This window comes from Bos javanicus, chromosome 1 (assembly GCF_032452875.1).
Source record: "Bos javanicus breed banteng chromosome 1, ARS-OSU_banteng_1.0, whole genome shotgun sequence".
NCBI lineage: Eukaryota > Metazoa > Chordata > Mammalia > Artiodactyla > Bovidae > Bos > Bos javanicus.
The window spans coordinates 72,659,454-72,673,591 of NC_083868.1; the positions used below are offsets into that span (position 1 = coordinate 72,659,454).

At 47.6% G+C, this 14,138-nt stretch overlaps 1 protein-coding gene across 3 annotated transcripts in view; it reads left to right on the top strand.

Moving 5' to 3' along the window:
* The window catches only part of XXYLT1 (xyloside xylosyltransferase 1), a 176,261-nt gene that overhangs the window by 97,156 nt on the left and 64,967 nt on the right, over window positions 1-14,138 (top strand). For all 3 annotated transcript variants that reach the window (XM_061412340.1, XM_061412347.1, XM_061412357.1), the window contains exon 3: window positions 4,727-4,859. In XM_061412340.1, the coding sequence (XP_061268324.1) occupies window positions 4,727-4,859 (133 nt within the window). The remainder of the gene's footprint in view (window positions 1-4,726; window positions 4,860-14,138) is intronic.

Sequence of the window (14,138 nt, forward strand, 5' to 3'; positions counted from 1 at the left end):
CTGACATGGTGGACATTCAACCAGCCTTAGATGCTAGCCATTCTTTTGGGTTTTGTAGATGACTAGTCCTTCTTTCGGAGAAGGCAATGGCACCCCACGTACTCTTGCCTGGAAAATCCCATGGACGGAGGAGCCTGGTGGGCTGCAGTCCATGGGGTCGCTAAGAGTCAGACACGACTGAGCGACTTCACTTTCACTTTTCACTTTCATGCATTGGAGAAGGAAATGGCAACCCACTCCAGTGTTCTTGCCTGGAGAATCCCAGGGATGGGGGAGCCTGGTGGGCTGCTGTCTATGGGGTCGCACAGAGTTGGACACGACTGAAGCGACTTAGCAACAGCAGCAGCAGCAGCAGTCCTTCTTCGGGGCTTCCCTGATAACTCAGTGGTAAAAAATCCACCTGCCAATTCAGGAGACATGGGTTCTATCCCTGGGTCAGGAAGATCCCCTGGAAGAGGAAATGGCAATCCACTCCAGTATTCTTGCCTGGGAAATCCCATGCCAGAGGAGCCTGATGAGCTATAGTCCATGGGGTCATAAAGAGTCGGACATAACTTAGCGACTGAACAACAGTCTTCCTTTTGCTCAGGCATCCTCCCCCATGTTTTATAGATTTCATCTTCTCTTTGCTTTGGGGGCAATTGTCTCGTTCATTTATACCTTAAATTTCAGTGGTCCTGCTGCAGTCATTGCAGCTGTCCTCCAACCAGCATCTTCTCTGGGCCATCACTGGTTGCCACTTCCACGTGTCACCATAGTTTCATCCTCAGCACAACTTTCAACATTATGTGTAAAACCTTCTGGATGTAATTCCCATAGAGAGATGACTATATCAAATACCAGAGAAACAGGGCCCTTTAAAAAAAATCAAATCTCATCCTAATGAATTCCAGCATTCCTGGTAAGCATCTTCCTCTTTTCAGCAGCGACATTTACAACTTGGCATCTGACTTCACAATTGCATAAAAGGACAACTGCTTGGACAATGCCTACCCGATAGAGAGGGCTGTGCTCAGGGGGCGGTCGGTCTCCTTGAATAGAAGGGCGTGTCCTCCTGCCTCGATCTGCAAGGTGACAACCAGGTCAGCCTTTCACATTGGTGTGAAGGGGTCACTTCATGCTGGCACTGCTGTCTCTTTCCTTCCTAATCAGGTGGAAGCCTTTACCTCATGTGGTGAAGGCTCTCTTTAAAGAAGTGTTCCCAATTTTAAGCAAACCCTTCCTGAAAGGTGCTTTACCAAGGAGGAGTTTCAAAATATATCAAAGCATCTCACATTCACGTATCATGGCTGTATGTGATCTTTCCAAGTTCACTCCCAGTCATTCCTTGAAGGACTGGGAGTGTGCTCAGATTTATTGACAGGTGTATTAAAACAAGGCCAGGGCTCTGGCCAAGTGCAGGAACTGGGTCTCCTCAAGAGACATCTCATGTCCTTGAGCTCTGCCCTCTGCCCAGGGCCTGTCCAGACAGGCCAGGTAAGGAGGTGTTCCGGCTGCTTCAGGCAGATTAAGTGGGATTTATATGATCTTGAAAAACCAGAGAACACACACAGCACATGGTAGGCTTTCAAGGAAGAATGACTAACAGACTGAATGGCCCCCCTATCAGGAATTTCTTTACAGTGAGCTACCTTTCTGTAGAGGACCTCCATGTAGTTCCCATTTGGCCAGGCTGTCACTCTGGTTTTTGTCTGTCAAGGTCTTTGGCACCTCTGTGTGCTCCCAGCCTCTGTGTGGGTAGCGCTGGTGCCAAAATCTGCCTCCCTGAACTCCTCTTTCCTCAGAGAAGAATCAGGCTCTACTGGGGAGAGAGTGCTGGGCTTTCAAGTCAAGCCAGCCTAGGTTCAGATCCCAGCTCTGACACTTGTTGGTTGAAGGACTTGAGCTATTGTTTTTAACTTTTAAAAGCGAAGACATCACTTTGCTGACAACATTCCGTATAGTCAAAGCTATGGTTTTTCCAGTAGTCATGTATGGATGTGAGAGTTGGACCATAAGGAAGGCTGAGTGCTGAAGAATTGATGCTTTCAAATTGTGGTGCTAGAGAAGACGCTTGAAGAGTCCCTTGGACAGCAAGGAGATCAAACCATTCAGTCCTAAAGGAAATCGACTCTGAACATTCATTGGAAGAACTGGTGCTGAAGCTGAAGCTCTAATACTTGAGCCACCTGATGTGAAGAGTCTACTCATTGGGAAAGACCCTGATGGTGGACAAGATTGAGGGCTGGAGAAGAAGGGAGCTGCAGAGGATGAGATGGTTGGATAGCATGACATGGTTGGATAGCATTGGTTGGACTCAATGGACATGAATTTGAGCAAACTCTGGGAGATAGTGAAGGACAGAGGAGCCTGCCATGCTGCAGTCCACAGGGTCGCAAAGAGTCAGATTACCACTTAGCGACTGAACTATAACAAGAAGCCTCTGGTCCTTCATCTAAACATGGGAATAACTCCACTTACATTGGGTGGTTTTGAGAACTAAAACTATTGCCTGTGTAATAATACTGGACACTCAGAAACCACTCAGAGAAAGTGTTCTTCTTTTGTGGCCATTGCTCATATTATTGGAAGTCTCCTAGGGCCATGAATGAGAATTCCTCTGCTTTCACAGCCCTGAGGACGCCACGAAACTAGCACCAGATCCTTGAGGCCTCCCACCTCCCCCTCCCGTGATACTGTGCTTTCTCTGCTTGGGTGATGGTGCCCCCCTGCCCCTGTCTCATGAGGGCTCTGCTCTATCTTGTGAAAGAGCTGCCTGAGACCTTGGATGAGGGAACTCGGGGTGCAGGGGATGCACCAGTAGACAGGTTAGAAGTGGCTGGAGCGGGTGTGTGTGGCGGGGCCGCCCATCATGACGTCTTGATGGTTGCTACTCACGCCTGGACATTCTCTCCTGGGATACAGTGTCCTTCCTGAAGGTCACCATCAGCTTCCTCCCCTCTGTTGTCCAGGGCCACCTCTGAGAGCAGCAGGGGCCCCGAGACTCTGCCCTGTAGCCTCTCTTGTCCTGATTTAGAGCAGCTCTCAGGAGGCAGCCACGTCACCATAAGGGCTTCCAGCCCTCCAGGCTCCAGGCTCATCACCCTCCCCACAAGGGCTTCCTGCCCTCCAGGACCCTTCCCGACTTCTAGGTGGTGGCTATTGTGATTGCTGAGTTTAGTGCAGGATGCAACAGTTTTGCTCACATTTATGTGTGTGTGGGCAGTGCAAAGGAAAGCTGACCGTTGGGTCCACACTGGCCTGGGGCCCATTCTCCTCCACCCGCTTCCTTCAGGGGCCCGAGAAGCAGCCCATTGCCCTCTGGCCTGGGCAGCTGGATGCTCACCTACTGTTTTCAGAAAACTCACATGGGATGTCAACTAAGGTTTTGTTTCTGCGTCACAAAGGAAAATAGAACAGGGACTACTGAATCAGCTTTTCTTGAATCATAAGTTGTGATTTCTCCAGAAACTAGATAATGGCTGTTGAATTCCACAGCTGTTCCTGAGCATTTACTGAATGTCAAGCCCTGCACTGTGAGTGGATGGAGGCTGAGATGCCAAAGATGGAGTTCCTGTCTTTAGGGAGTCTCCATGGGCTGTGGGTCCTGACAGCCCCATGCTCTGCATCTGGGCTGGTGAAGGGCTGGTGGAGAGCCAAGGCGGGCACCTGGTGCTCTTTCTTCACCACTCCTTGTCTGCCAAAAGTCTTCCTTGACTGCCTCAAGCTCTAGCAAGTTCCCTCCTCTCCAGATCCTGGCTTCCTGTGGCGCCTACAGCCTGGGTGATGTTCCCTACCTGTTGTCTAGTCTTCTCGGCATCACAGCCTCACCAGCCACATCATATCATATATGCACTTCAGCAAATGAAACAACTGAAGTTTAGAGAAGTGAAATAATTCGCCCAGGATCACAGAGTTAATCGGCAAGCAGAACTGGAATCTGCTCTCACGTGGTCTGATTCCCAGGCCAGGGCTTCCCTTAGGACAGAGTACTTACTGTCCATCATCACTTGACCCTGAGAGGCCCCTCTTCCATGTCACATCAGCACTAGGTACCGTTTCTCTGTTTTTGTGTCCTTCCCTGAGGGCAGGGCCCAGTCAGCCTGGTGTGTGATCCCCTGCTGGCACTGCTGGCCCAGACTCTCCGATAGGCCCACTGGATGAAGGATGGAGAATGAGCTCAGCACCTCTCTCCTACCTTCTCGCTCCTCAGTCATCTGGGAGCAATGGGAGCAAACAGCTCTTATGAGCCAGGTGTCTGTCTAATTATAGCTGAGTTAGTCTTTCAGACAGTGGATTAAAAACATAACAGCATCTGAGGTCTTTTAGCTGATTCTGTCTGGGTCAGCATCCTAACCCCACACATATCTAGGTTTGCAGAAATAGTAATAAGAAGCTGAGGCAACAATGACTTATGGGTCATTTAATACCTGTACCGCAGAGAGAAGCACCAAGACAGTCATCTAAACTCGAGAATTTGGTTGCCTAGTTTTACAGTGGATGTCTGCAACCAGAAGGGAAGCAATGAGGCTGTTGTCTTCCTCTGTGAAGGCTTCTAGTGAGTCAGGGGTTGCTGGTAGATGAAGGGCCTTTGTTCTGGTGGTGTTCTGGTGGTGTCATTGCATTATTTGGTGATAGCAAGAATAATCCAGTACACTCTCTGCACCTTTCACTTCATTCTCTGTCAATGACTGAGCCTCCCGGGAGGTATGTCTCTGTCTCATTGTTGTATTGGTCTTTCCTCCAGAGATCCTGCGGATAATTCAGCTGGACCTAGACCTCAAGTACAAGACCAACATCCGGGAATTGTTTGAGGAGTTCGACAACTTCCTGCCAGGCGCCATCATTGGCATAGCACGGGAGATGCAGCCCGTGTACAGGTGCGTGGGAGCAGCTGGCCTGCAGCTCCAGGGACCCTCCCTGCCTCTTAACCGCCCCCACCCCCACCCTCCGCAGATGGGATCCATGGGTCTGCCGTCTTTCTGCACTGAACATCTTAGGGACACTTTTGTACTTATTGTTTACAGTAAATAGTTTGGGCAGCGGGGGTCTGTACCAAGACCATAGATGCTTACTTACCTCATTCATTTGGGACAGTTGGTGACATTTTTTCTTGTGGAAAGCCCAGCCATTTGGGTTCTGGTTCAGCTCAGAATGTTAAAATCTCAGGCTCTGTCTTACAGTGGAGGTGTCGAGATGCAGCTTTAACTTGCTTGTCTGGTGATGAACTAAGTTTTCTTGGCCTCTGAGTCACCAGAAAGCCCTCCTCTGTGTAGGGGGAGCAGGTTTGTCAGTGTTTTTCAGGGAGGGAGAGGCCGCACAGCTTTCGTGCACAGATTGGCATCGACCAGTCGAGTCAAGAGTGTGTTCTTATTCTATATATAGTGTTTTCCTTATCAGGTGCTCAGCATAGAGAAACTCCAGCACTGAGAACCCGGAGACACGTTCAAGAGTATTCATTGTGGCATCATTTCTAGTAGCCCAAACTGAAAACAGCTTAATGCTCATAGACAGCAGAATGGATAAATATAATACATTCATCCAGTTGAGTACTTGAAATAAAAATGAGCAGACAGGTACCTACGTGCACTGATAGGCAAGACTAAACTGTACTGTTTAGGGATGTATATGCAAGTGGTAAATGTCATAAGGAAAACCAAGGAATGATGGCCCCAAACGGCAGCGTGACAGTTACCTGCGGAGTGGGTGGGGGAATGGGAGGGGCGTGGACATGGGTGGGCATTGCTCCTGGTTGGCTGCAGTGCTTTGTGCTCCACTTGAGGGGCTGTGCATGTGTTTGTGTGTATTCCTTTGTGTGTAATATATGTCTTACTATTTAAAAACATTTAAAAAGAGAAGGAAAGGCAGAAGCACCTGCAGATTTTCATTATAAATCAGGCCCATGACCCTGGGTACAGAGACTTCCACATTGCTGACTGTTCCTCCTCTGGGCAGAGCCATGGCTCCCCCAGAGCCTGGAGCTGGGGTTTTGCTGCCCCCTGAGCTGGCCTACCCTTGGTTCTCAGTGCATACCCTCATGTTGACTCCCAGTGGGCATTCTCAGAGCCAGGCCCAGTCTTTGGAGAGCTGCAGGACAACTAGTGACTCAAGAACACACATTTCTCAGAGAGAGGAGAGTGACAGCCTTGGCTGGGTTGTAGTTATTTGCAAGACCCAGATCACATAACAGGAAATTCCTGCAAGGCCTCTGAGTGAGTGGATAACTCCTGGGCCAGGTGGGCTGTTTCCCTTACATAATCCTCTCTCAGGTTGCCCTGGAGTCACGCAGTAGAGCCCCTTACTCTGCTGTGGGTGGGGAAGAGGAGACTTCACTCTGTGACTTGCACTCACAGCAGCACAGCCCCACCCCTTCCTACCCCCTTCCTTCACATTCACACAAGGCGTATGTTAGGTCTGTGGTTGTTGGTTTAACCAGGGGAGGAGGTGGAAGGAACACTGAACCAAGAGTCGGATGTCCTATGTGCTAGTCCCAGCTTGGTCACCACGCTTGGCCTTGCCATCTGAGGGTGGGAGCAGGTGGGCTCTGAGACCACCGTCCTCTGGCCCTGGCATTTGTGATCCCAGCCCTGGCATTTGTGATCCCAGCCCTTCTGACCCTCGCCATTTCCGAGTCATCTTTGCTCATCCTGAGGTTGCTTGTCAGCTGGTGAATTCCTCACCTCTACACAGGGCCCGTGCCCCGAGGATCGTTAAACCAGGCTGACTATTAAGTACAATTAGAGATGTGAGGCCTTCAAGCCATGGTTTGGAATTTTTCTCATGCAATACAGATGAAAACCTGATCATGCTTAACTTAAATGGTATTGGCCAGAATTTATCTTTTCTGTACATCAGAGATTTTAGAAACAGTGAAACCGAAAATCAGTTTAATTAGGCTTTTCAAAGGAAATGTTTGAAAGATTTTAGATCCAAAATGAAATTGAGTTTTCTTCATCTTCAGAATCCTTCATTCTGCATCATGACATGAGACAGAGGAGACTTCTGTAGCCGGGCTGGTGATAAAGTCCAGAAGATGCCCTGTTTGTAGGGCTCAGTCTGTCAGAAGCAACAGAAATGAAAAGTCTTTTACTTCCTCTTCCCCTCTTCCATCCCCTTCCAGCCGAAATGTTTCTAAAGACCTCTGATAATTAAGTCTGCAGTGACTGCCCTGTGCTGATCTGTCCCCACTGGCTCTGAGTAATTTGATACTTGCCTTCTGTCTCATGCTGGGGCTGGGAGCATTTGGTGCTGGCCGGGGCAGGGAACTGTGGTTTTTTGCCATCTTCCATAAGAAAACTGGAGGCTCCAGTAGCCCCAAAGATCGAGTGTTAGTTGTCTGCCACTCTGCAGTCTGTGCCTGGGTGTGAGTGTTTATAGGGAGGGGGAATGAAGGCAGGGGAGTAAACAAGGCCTGAACCAGGGCTGGCAGAGCCAGGCCCCCCAGAACAGCTTCAGGCCCATCTCCGTAGACGGGGCTGGTGTAGCTGGTGGGGAATCCCCCATGGCCGTCTGCCTTCCTCTGTAGGCACCCGGTCCTCCCCCAGGAACTGGCCTGTAGACTGTGAGGTGGGCAAGGTTTTATCATAAACAGAATCTGTTAGCATCTGTGCAAAGAAAGGAAAATTTAGAAACCAAATGGCACAAAAGCAAACTTAGCTGATGAACAGAGCGCATTCTGATCTGGAAATTCACTAAGCAGAAATAAATCTAGACCTTCTCAGCTGTGTTATTTTTATAGTCACTTGTCCGAGAGTTACTATACTTCAAAAAAGGCACATATTAAGTCATTTTTATGGCTGTTTCCCTTTGATTGTGTGCCATGAATGTTAGAAGCTTGAGGGGCTGGAAGAGAAAGTATTTCCCACTGTACTTTTGACAAATAGCTTTTTAAAAAAACAATCCCCCCCGCCGCCCCAAACATAGCACCACGTCAGCTGTGTTTTCTAGAAAATGATGTCTCATGGGATGCTAGCATTTTGATTAAGGAGCCTTTTCCTCTTGGGCCCCTGTAAAATTTTGTTGAGTCAAATGTCTCATGACTTTCCTCATCTGAAAACTGGGGAGCAGTGGTCATCTTGGGTGGAACATTGTCCTTCCTTTCTTGATTCTTTCTCTTCTTCTTTGCTAGGAAACTCTAGTTAGTTGGGCAGTGTGGTTAGTTGGAATAAGTAGAGAAGGGTCTAGTGCTTTCTAGTCATAAACAGCTGTGTTTCAAATACGTGTTAATCCAGGATGCCACTGAGCATTTTCTTCCTTATGAGTGTATTGGAAAAGTAAAGAAAACTGTTAGACCCTGTTTGTGCATAACCTATAAAAATCATAAGGGTGTATCACTTGGCAGAGCAGCCATACATAGAAGAAATGACTCAGATTATACTCAGAAACCATGGATTATAGTCCTTCCTTTCACGAATTACCCATGTGACACTGTGCAAGTCAGTTGATTCTCTGAACTTATGTGTTTTCACCTCTAAGTGGGGATAGATATGTCTAATACACAGAATTGCTGAAACGCTCAAATGAAATAAAACGCATGGAAGTTTCTGGTGTAAAAGAGACTCTGGGTAAAGAACGCTTCCTCCTTCCCACCTTCATCATCGTAGCTCCCTTAGTGTTTTCCTCTCCAGCTGATTTGTTGTTCCATATACCTCCTACTCTACCCCACCCACAACAGATATGGTTGCCAGTTAAAATACAGGATGCCCGGTTAAATAAATTTCAGATAAACAACAAACAACTGCTTTATGTAAGTATAACCCAAATGTTGTAAGGGGATATACTTACACAAAACAAGTATTGTTTATATGAAATTGAAATGTAGCTGGGTATCCTGCAGGTTTCCTTTCCTTTCTTCCCTTCTTGTTTTCTACATTTGGTAGTTCTACCCCTACTCAGGTGTTAGAACCCCCCTTTTTAGCAACGGAGAGTGATCTGGCTTTTCTATAACATCCTTGAGTGAATGGGAACAAAGGGTATGGAAGCGGGAAACCAGTGGGAAGGTGGGAGGTTGAGGGGCAGCCTTCAGAGTCTTCAGGAGACACCAGGCCTGAGGTTCACCCAGCCCTCTGCAGGAGCCAGGGCCAGACTGTGGGTAGTTGGGTAGGCCCCTGGAGCTAGGAAGCCCGGCAGTGGCTTAGCTTCAGGCCACAGGGCTCCTGCTGAGCCTGGAGTGAGTGAGTGAGAGTGTGTGTGTTGAGGAGCTGGGGTAGCAGCCATTGGTCACGGTCACTCTGTCTTGAGGCTGGCCGCCTGAGGAGCTGTTGAATGGTAGCTTTATTATTGGGGGCCACGGGCTTCTGGTTCATTCTCTCTTGGCTCCATTGGCTGGCTGTATGCTGGTTTGAGCCCAAACCCACCATGAGGTGGAAGCAGCAGGCGAATCCTGTCAACTGCTGATAATGACACCAGGCAGGAATTTGCTTTTGTGGTTAATATTTTAATGGTGTCTACTCTTCTACGTTTTTAGGTCTTGTGGTTTTTATTGATAGCATTTGTGGCGGCCTAACCTCTTTCCAGATGCTTGAAATAAAAGTGTCTAACTTACTTTCAGGCCTCTTTATCCCATTCCTAACACTGGAGAAGGGCTGTCAGGGATGTTGGGAAGGAAGTGAGGACTAGCACAGAAGTAGGAGGGGAGGACGGGGACTGACACCACCTCTGCCACTCATGGCTGTGTGACCTTGGGCGAGTTTCCTGACCTCTCTGAGTTTTAGTTTCTTTAGCTGAGACCTGGAGATTATAGCAGTACTGTATAATACTATATATGGTGAAGTTGATTGAAGGCTAAATTAGTGTATCTGGCACAGACTAGCACTTCTTATTTGCGATAGCAACTTTATCCAATCCCACTCAGGCACATAGTTCTGTGACCTTAGGGAGGTCACTTAACCTGTGAGGTTCAGCTCCCTCATGGTATGTAAAGCTGGAGCAACTGATAATTTAGCATAATTAGTGTTGGTATTTTGGCTTCTCAGCATCTGTCATCGGAGAAGGCAATGGCACCCCACTCCAGTACTCTTGCCTAGAAAATCCCATGGATGGAGGAGCCTGGTGGGCTGCAGTCCATGGGGTTGCAAAGAGTCAGACACGACTGAGCGACTTCACTTTCACTTTTCACTTTCATGCATTGGAGAAGGAAATGGCAACCCACTCCAGTGTTCTTGCCTGGAGAATCCCAGGGCCGGGGGAGCCTGGTGGGCTGCCGTATATGGGGTCGCACAGAGTCGGACACGAATGAAGCGACTTAGCAGCAGCAGCAGCAGCATCTCTCATGGCTTCCTGGGTGGCCCAGTAGTAAAGAATCTGCCATTGCAAGGGACACAGGTTCCATCCCTGGGTTGGGAAGGTTCCCTGGAGAAGGAAATGGCAACCTACTCCATTATTTTTGCTGGGAAATCCCATGGACAGAGGAGCCTGGCAGGCTATAGTCCATGGGATTGCAAAGAGTAAAGACATGACTTAGCAACTAAACAACAACAAAAACAGCATCTGTACCCCCTTCCTATGTTTGAGAAATTTCCTGCTATATAAGCCTGCCTCCCTTTATGGAAGACAAAAAGGCTGGAGACTTTCTTTCCTGGACTCCATGCAGCTAGGGTTCTGTGTTCTTCTCCATCCCTTGAGAAAAGCACCATCAGGAATTTAGAATCTATGCAGGCGGGTTTTATACTTTAACAATATACCCTAAGCAAAGTGAAAGTGAAGTCGCTCAGTCCTGTCCAACTCTTTTCGACACCATGGACTGTAGCCTACCAGGCTCCTCCGTCCATGGGATTTTCCAGGCAAGAATACTGGAGTGGGGTGCCATTGCCTTCTCCAGGAGAAGCAATATAAGGTATTTGCAAAACAGAAACAGACAGTATTGCCAGGAGAAAACAGTGAGTCCACAATAATGGAGTGAAATGTTAACATGCCTCTGTCAGAAACCAGGAGCTCAAAGAGGCGGAAGGTTTGTGTGCCGAAGATCACAGCAGAGGAGGAAGGGCGGGGGCGTGAGGAGGACAGGCCGCTGGGGCAGGCGCCTGTCCCCTGTTTCACACCGGGAGCCTGCCTGGGGGCCTGGCGGGCATTTCAGTGCCCCACTGAGAGTGAACCTCTGGCCACTACCTGCTTCTGGACGCCAGCCCTTGGCTCCAATGGTTTCTTGTCCATGGACATGTTTGTCTCATTTTTCACCCCTACTATTTTCCTTCCTCTGCTGCATTCCTTGAATTTAAAAAAATATAAGAGTAATTTTTCATTAAAAATTCAAGCAGTATACAAAGATGATTATTTTTCCAGAAATTTTCTACAGATTTATCAGTGGTGTGTATGTAAGTGGACTCATACTTTATATACCCTTGTGCATCTTTCTTTATTCACTAAACAGCGTGTCTTGGCCATCCTTATCCCTAACTCAGTATTCCTGTATTAGACATTGCTAGTCTCCCAATATGTATTTTTTTATGTTTTATCTTGGAAAGCTTCTAACATAGACACAGGTAGACAGAATCATGTAGTACTCTAGGTGCTTTAGTATTATAATATTCATGGAGTTTTAGTAATTATCAGCCCTGAGCCAACCTTACTTCATCTTTATCCCTATCTATCTTCTCTTACCGCCCCTTCCCAGACACTCCCATTATTTTCAAGAAAACCCAGTCAGCAAACCATTTCATTGGTAAATATCATTTTAAATTTATCATTAAAAAAAAAATTCCATGTGCTCATTTCTGGGTATGGAGCTGAGAGGTTGTGTGAACTCATGGTGTCATTTTGTCTTCAAGTTCCTCGTCCTGAAATCAGTTTATATGAGGGAGGAAAACAGACAGACACAGCTCTGACGTCTAGCCAAGTGACATTTTCCGTCCCTCTCCAGATTGTCTTACGTCGGGATGTTAACGTGGCGGTCTTGTCTGGAAGGTTTTACAGCCCATATAAATCCAGGTCCATTGTTCACCAGGCATGAAACGCTGCATTATAAGGTAACTCTGCCACCACCATCATTTCAGGATGAGTAAGCTACGACTTGCGGATGAAAGAGAGTAGATTTTCATCTTTCTGCTGACACCTGAGGATGAATTTCTTGGCTCTTGTTCTTGTGTTTTTTTAAAAAAATTAACCAAGATTGAACCTGTCAGTTTCTATTAGAGTTAAATCTGAGTACAGAGAGAAAAGCCTGCCAGCTTTTAAAATAGTGGCTGATGAAGAAGCCTTGTATTCCTTCATCCCTTGGAGTTAGAAGACAAGGCTGACTGCTTTTGCGGAGCCCGTGTAACCCGGCAGCAGTGATGTAGCCCCTTCAGGAGTCACTAATAAAAGGAGAGAAGAATACCTGCTCTGTGGTAGAGATAAAAATATTACAAGATTATTATTTTTAATGGCAACATTGGGAAAATGTATTTTAAAAGGAAAAAGCTGCATACAGAAAACCCAAGTGGAACTGTGTTACTGTTAATGTAATTATTTCTTCTCTGATGGTTGTGCCCCCCGGGGAAGTTGTGAATATCCAATGTCATCTGAAGGTCATGGAGTCAGGGAGGCTCCTGAAGGCTGAGCACCCAGGCTGAGATGAGGTCCTGGTGGGGACCATGTGAGGGACTTCCCTTCTCTGAAAACACGGCTCATATCAGCTCTTGTGTCACCCTGGGCAGTATGAGTCTTCTGGCACTACTGAATCAGTCAGATCCATGGCAGGGTGCCTGACACACATGTCATGGGAAGAATGAATGAGGAAATGAAAGGGCAGATGGGCGGGGCCAACTTGCATGCTCACTTTGGGGGGTGCAGTCCAGGTACCCGGCACACAGTAGATTTTTACTGAATACAAGACATTGTTTAATAAGAGGGGACTTCCTCAACAATGTGTTAACCAGTTCTTAAGTAAGAGTCCATAGGCCCATCGCTGGTGTTTTTATAGAAATCGCTTTTATTTTCTTTTTAGAGACAATCCGTGGCATTGTTATTCTCAGTTTTTATTGGGTTCATCATGTGTGAACCACAAGATTACGAGCTTTGAGGAATTATGAGGTAGATCACATGGTTCCTGCTTTCAAGGAGATTATAATGTGAGGGAGATGGGCGGTTGGAATTCAGTAAAGACTCAAACACCCAAAATGCAAACTCCAAGTTGCTGCTGCTGTTTAGAGGTTTCCCTTGGATGAACCACAAAGAAGCTTTACTGTAGGGACTGGGAACTTTACTCTGTGCCCATGTCATCCTCAGTTTCATAGTCTGCTGTCAGAATTCTAAGGCGTGTATGTGTGTATATATGTGATGTTTCTGTCTTTCTTCTGAAAGGTCTCTTGGGAGGGCACTGGGGTTTGCTGTGCAGGTATAGCCTCCAGAAAGCATGCTTAGATGGACCTGGCCCTGTTCACAGATGGAAAACTCCCCGGCAGGCTATGGCCGTGGGCCTGGCTGAGCAGGAGAGAGAAACTCGACCCTGTGCTCCAGAAGCTGGCAGCCCCATTGGCAGGACCACTACCCTGGATGGCTCCTCTGGGGGCCCTGGTTGGCAAGAAGCCCAGCAAAGGATGACAGGCTATCCTTTTTTGCATTACTACTTGTTTCTTTTGCCAGATAAACATCTTCTTGAGAAATCCTCCTTTGTAATCTAGGCAGCAAAAAAAGACTTATCTGTAAGCATCTTCCTGGGGAAAAAAAGGCAAAATAGCATAGCTGATTCATGGTGACACATGTACCAGAGGGACTTTCTGTGACAAACAGTGTGTGAAAAGGGCTGAGTTAGGCGTGACTGGCTCCCCGTGGGGGGATTTCAGTATGGCCCGCGGCCACCGTGGGCACACATCTCAGCCACATGACTGCGTTTCTGCAAGTGGTTGAAATGGATAGTTAGTCCTGAGGCCCTCTGCCTCGAGGTTGACTGCAGAACTGATACTGCAGAAATACCAGGCGTTTCACCTGGACCGGAGTTTGGAATGAACCCCTTAGCTCCTACCCTTGCATTGGGTGACTACGGGCCGTTAACTGTTAATCGTAGAGCATTCCTATGATCTTTTGTTTGGAGGGGGCAGAATTGACCCCCCATATCCAGGAGCTGCCCATAGGAGCACTTTGATCCAGGGACCTAGCCATCCCCAGCATTCCTGTCTTCAAGATTTTTCTATCACTGTTTGTAAAAGGAGATGCAAGGAACCAGAATTGCTTCCCATATAATA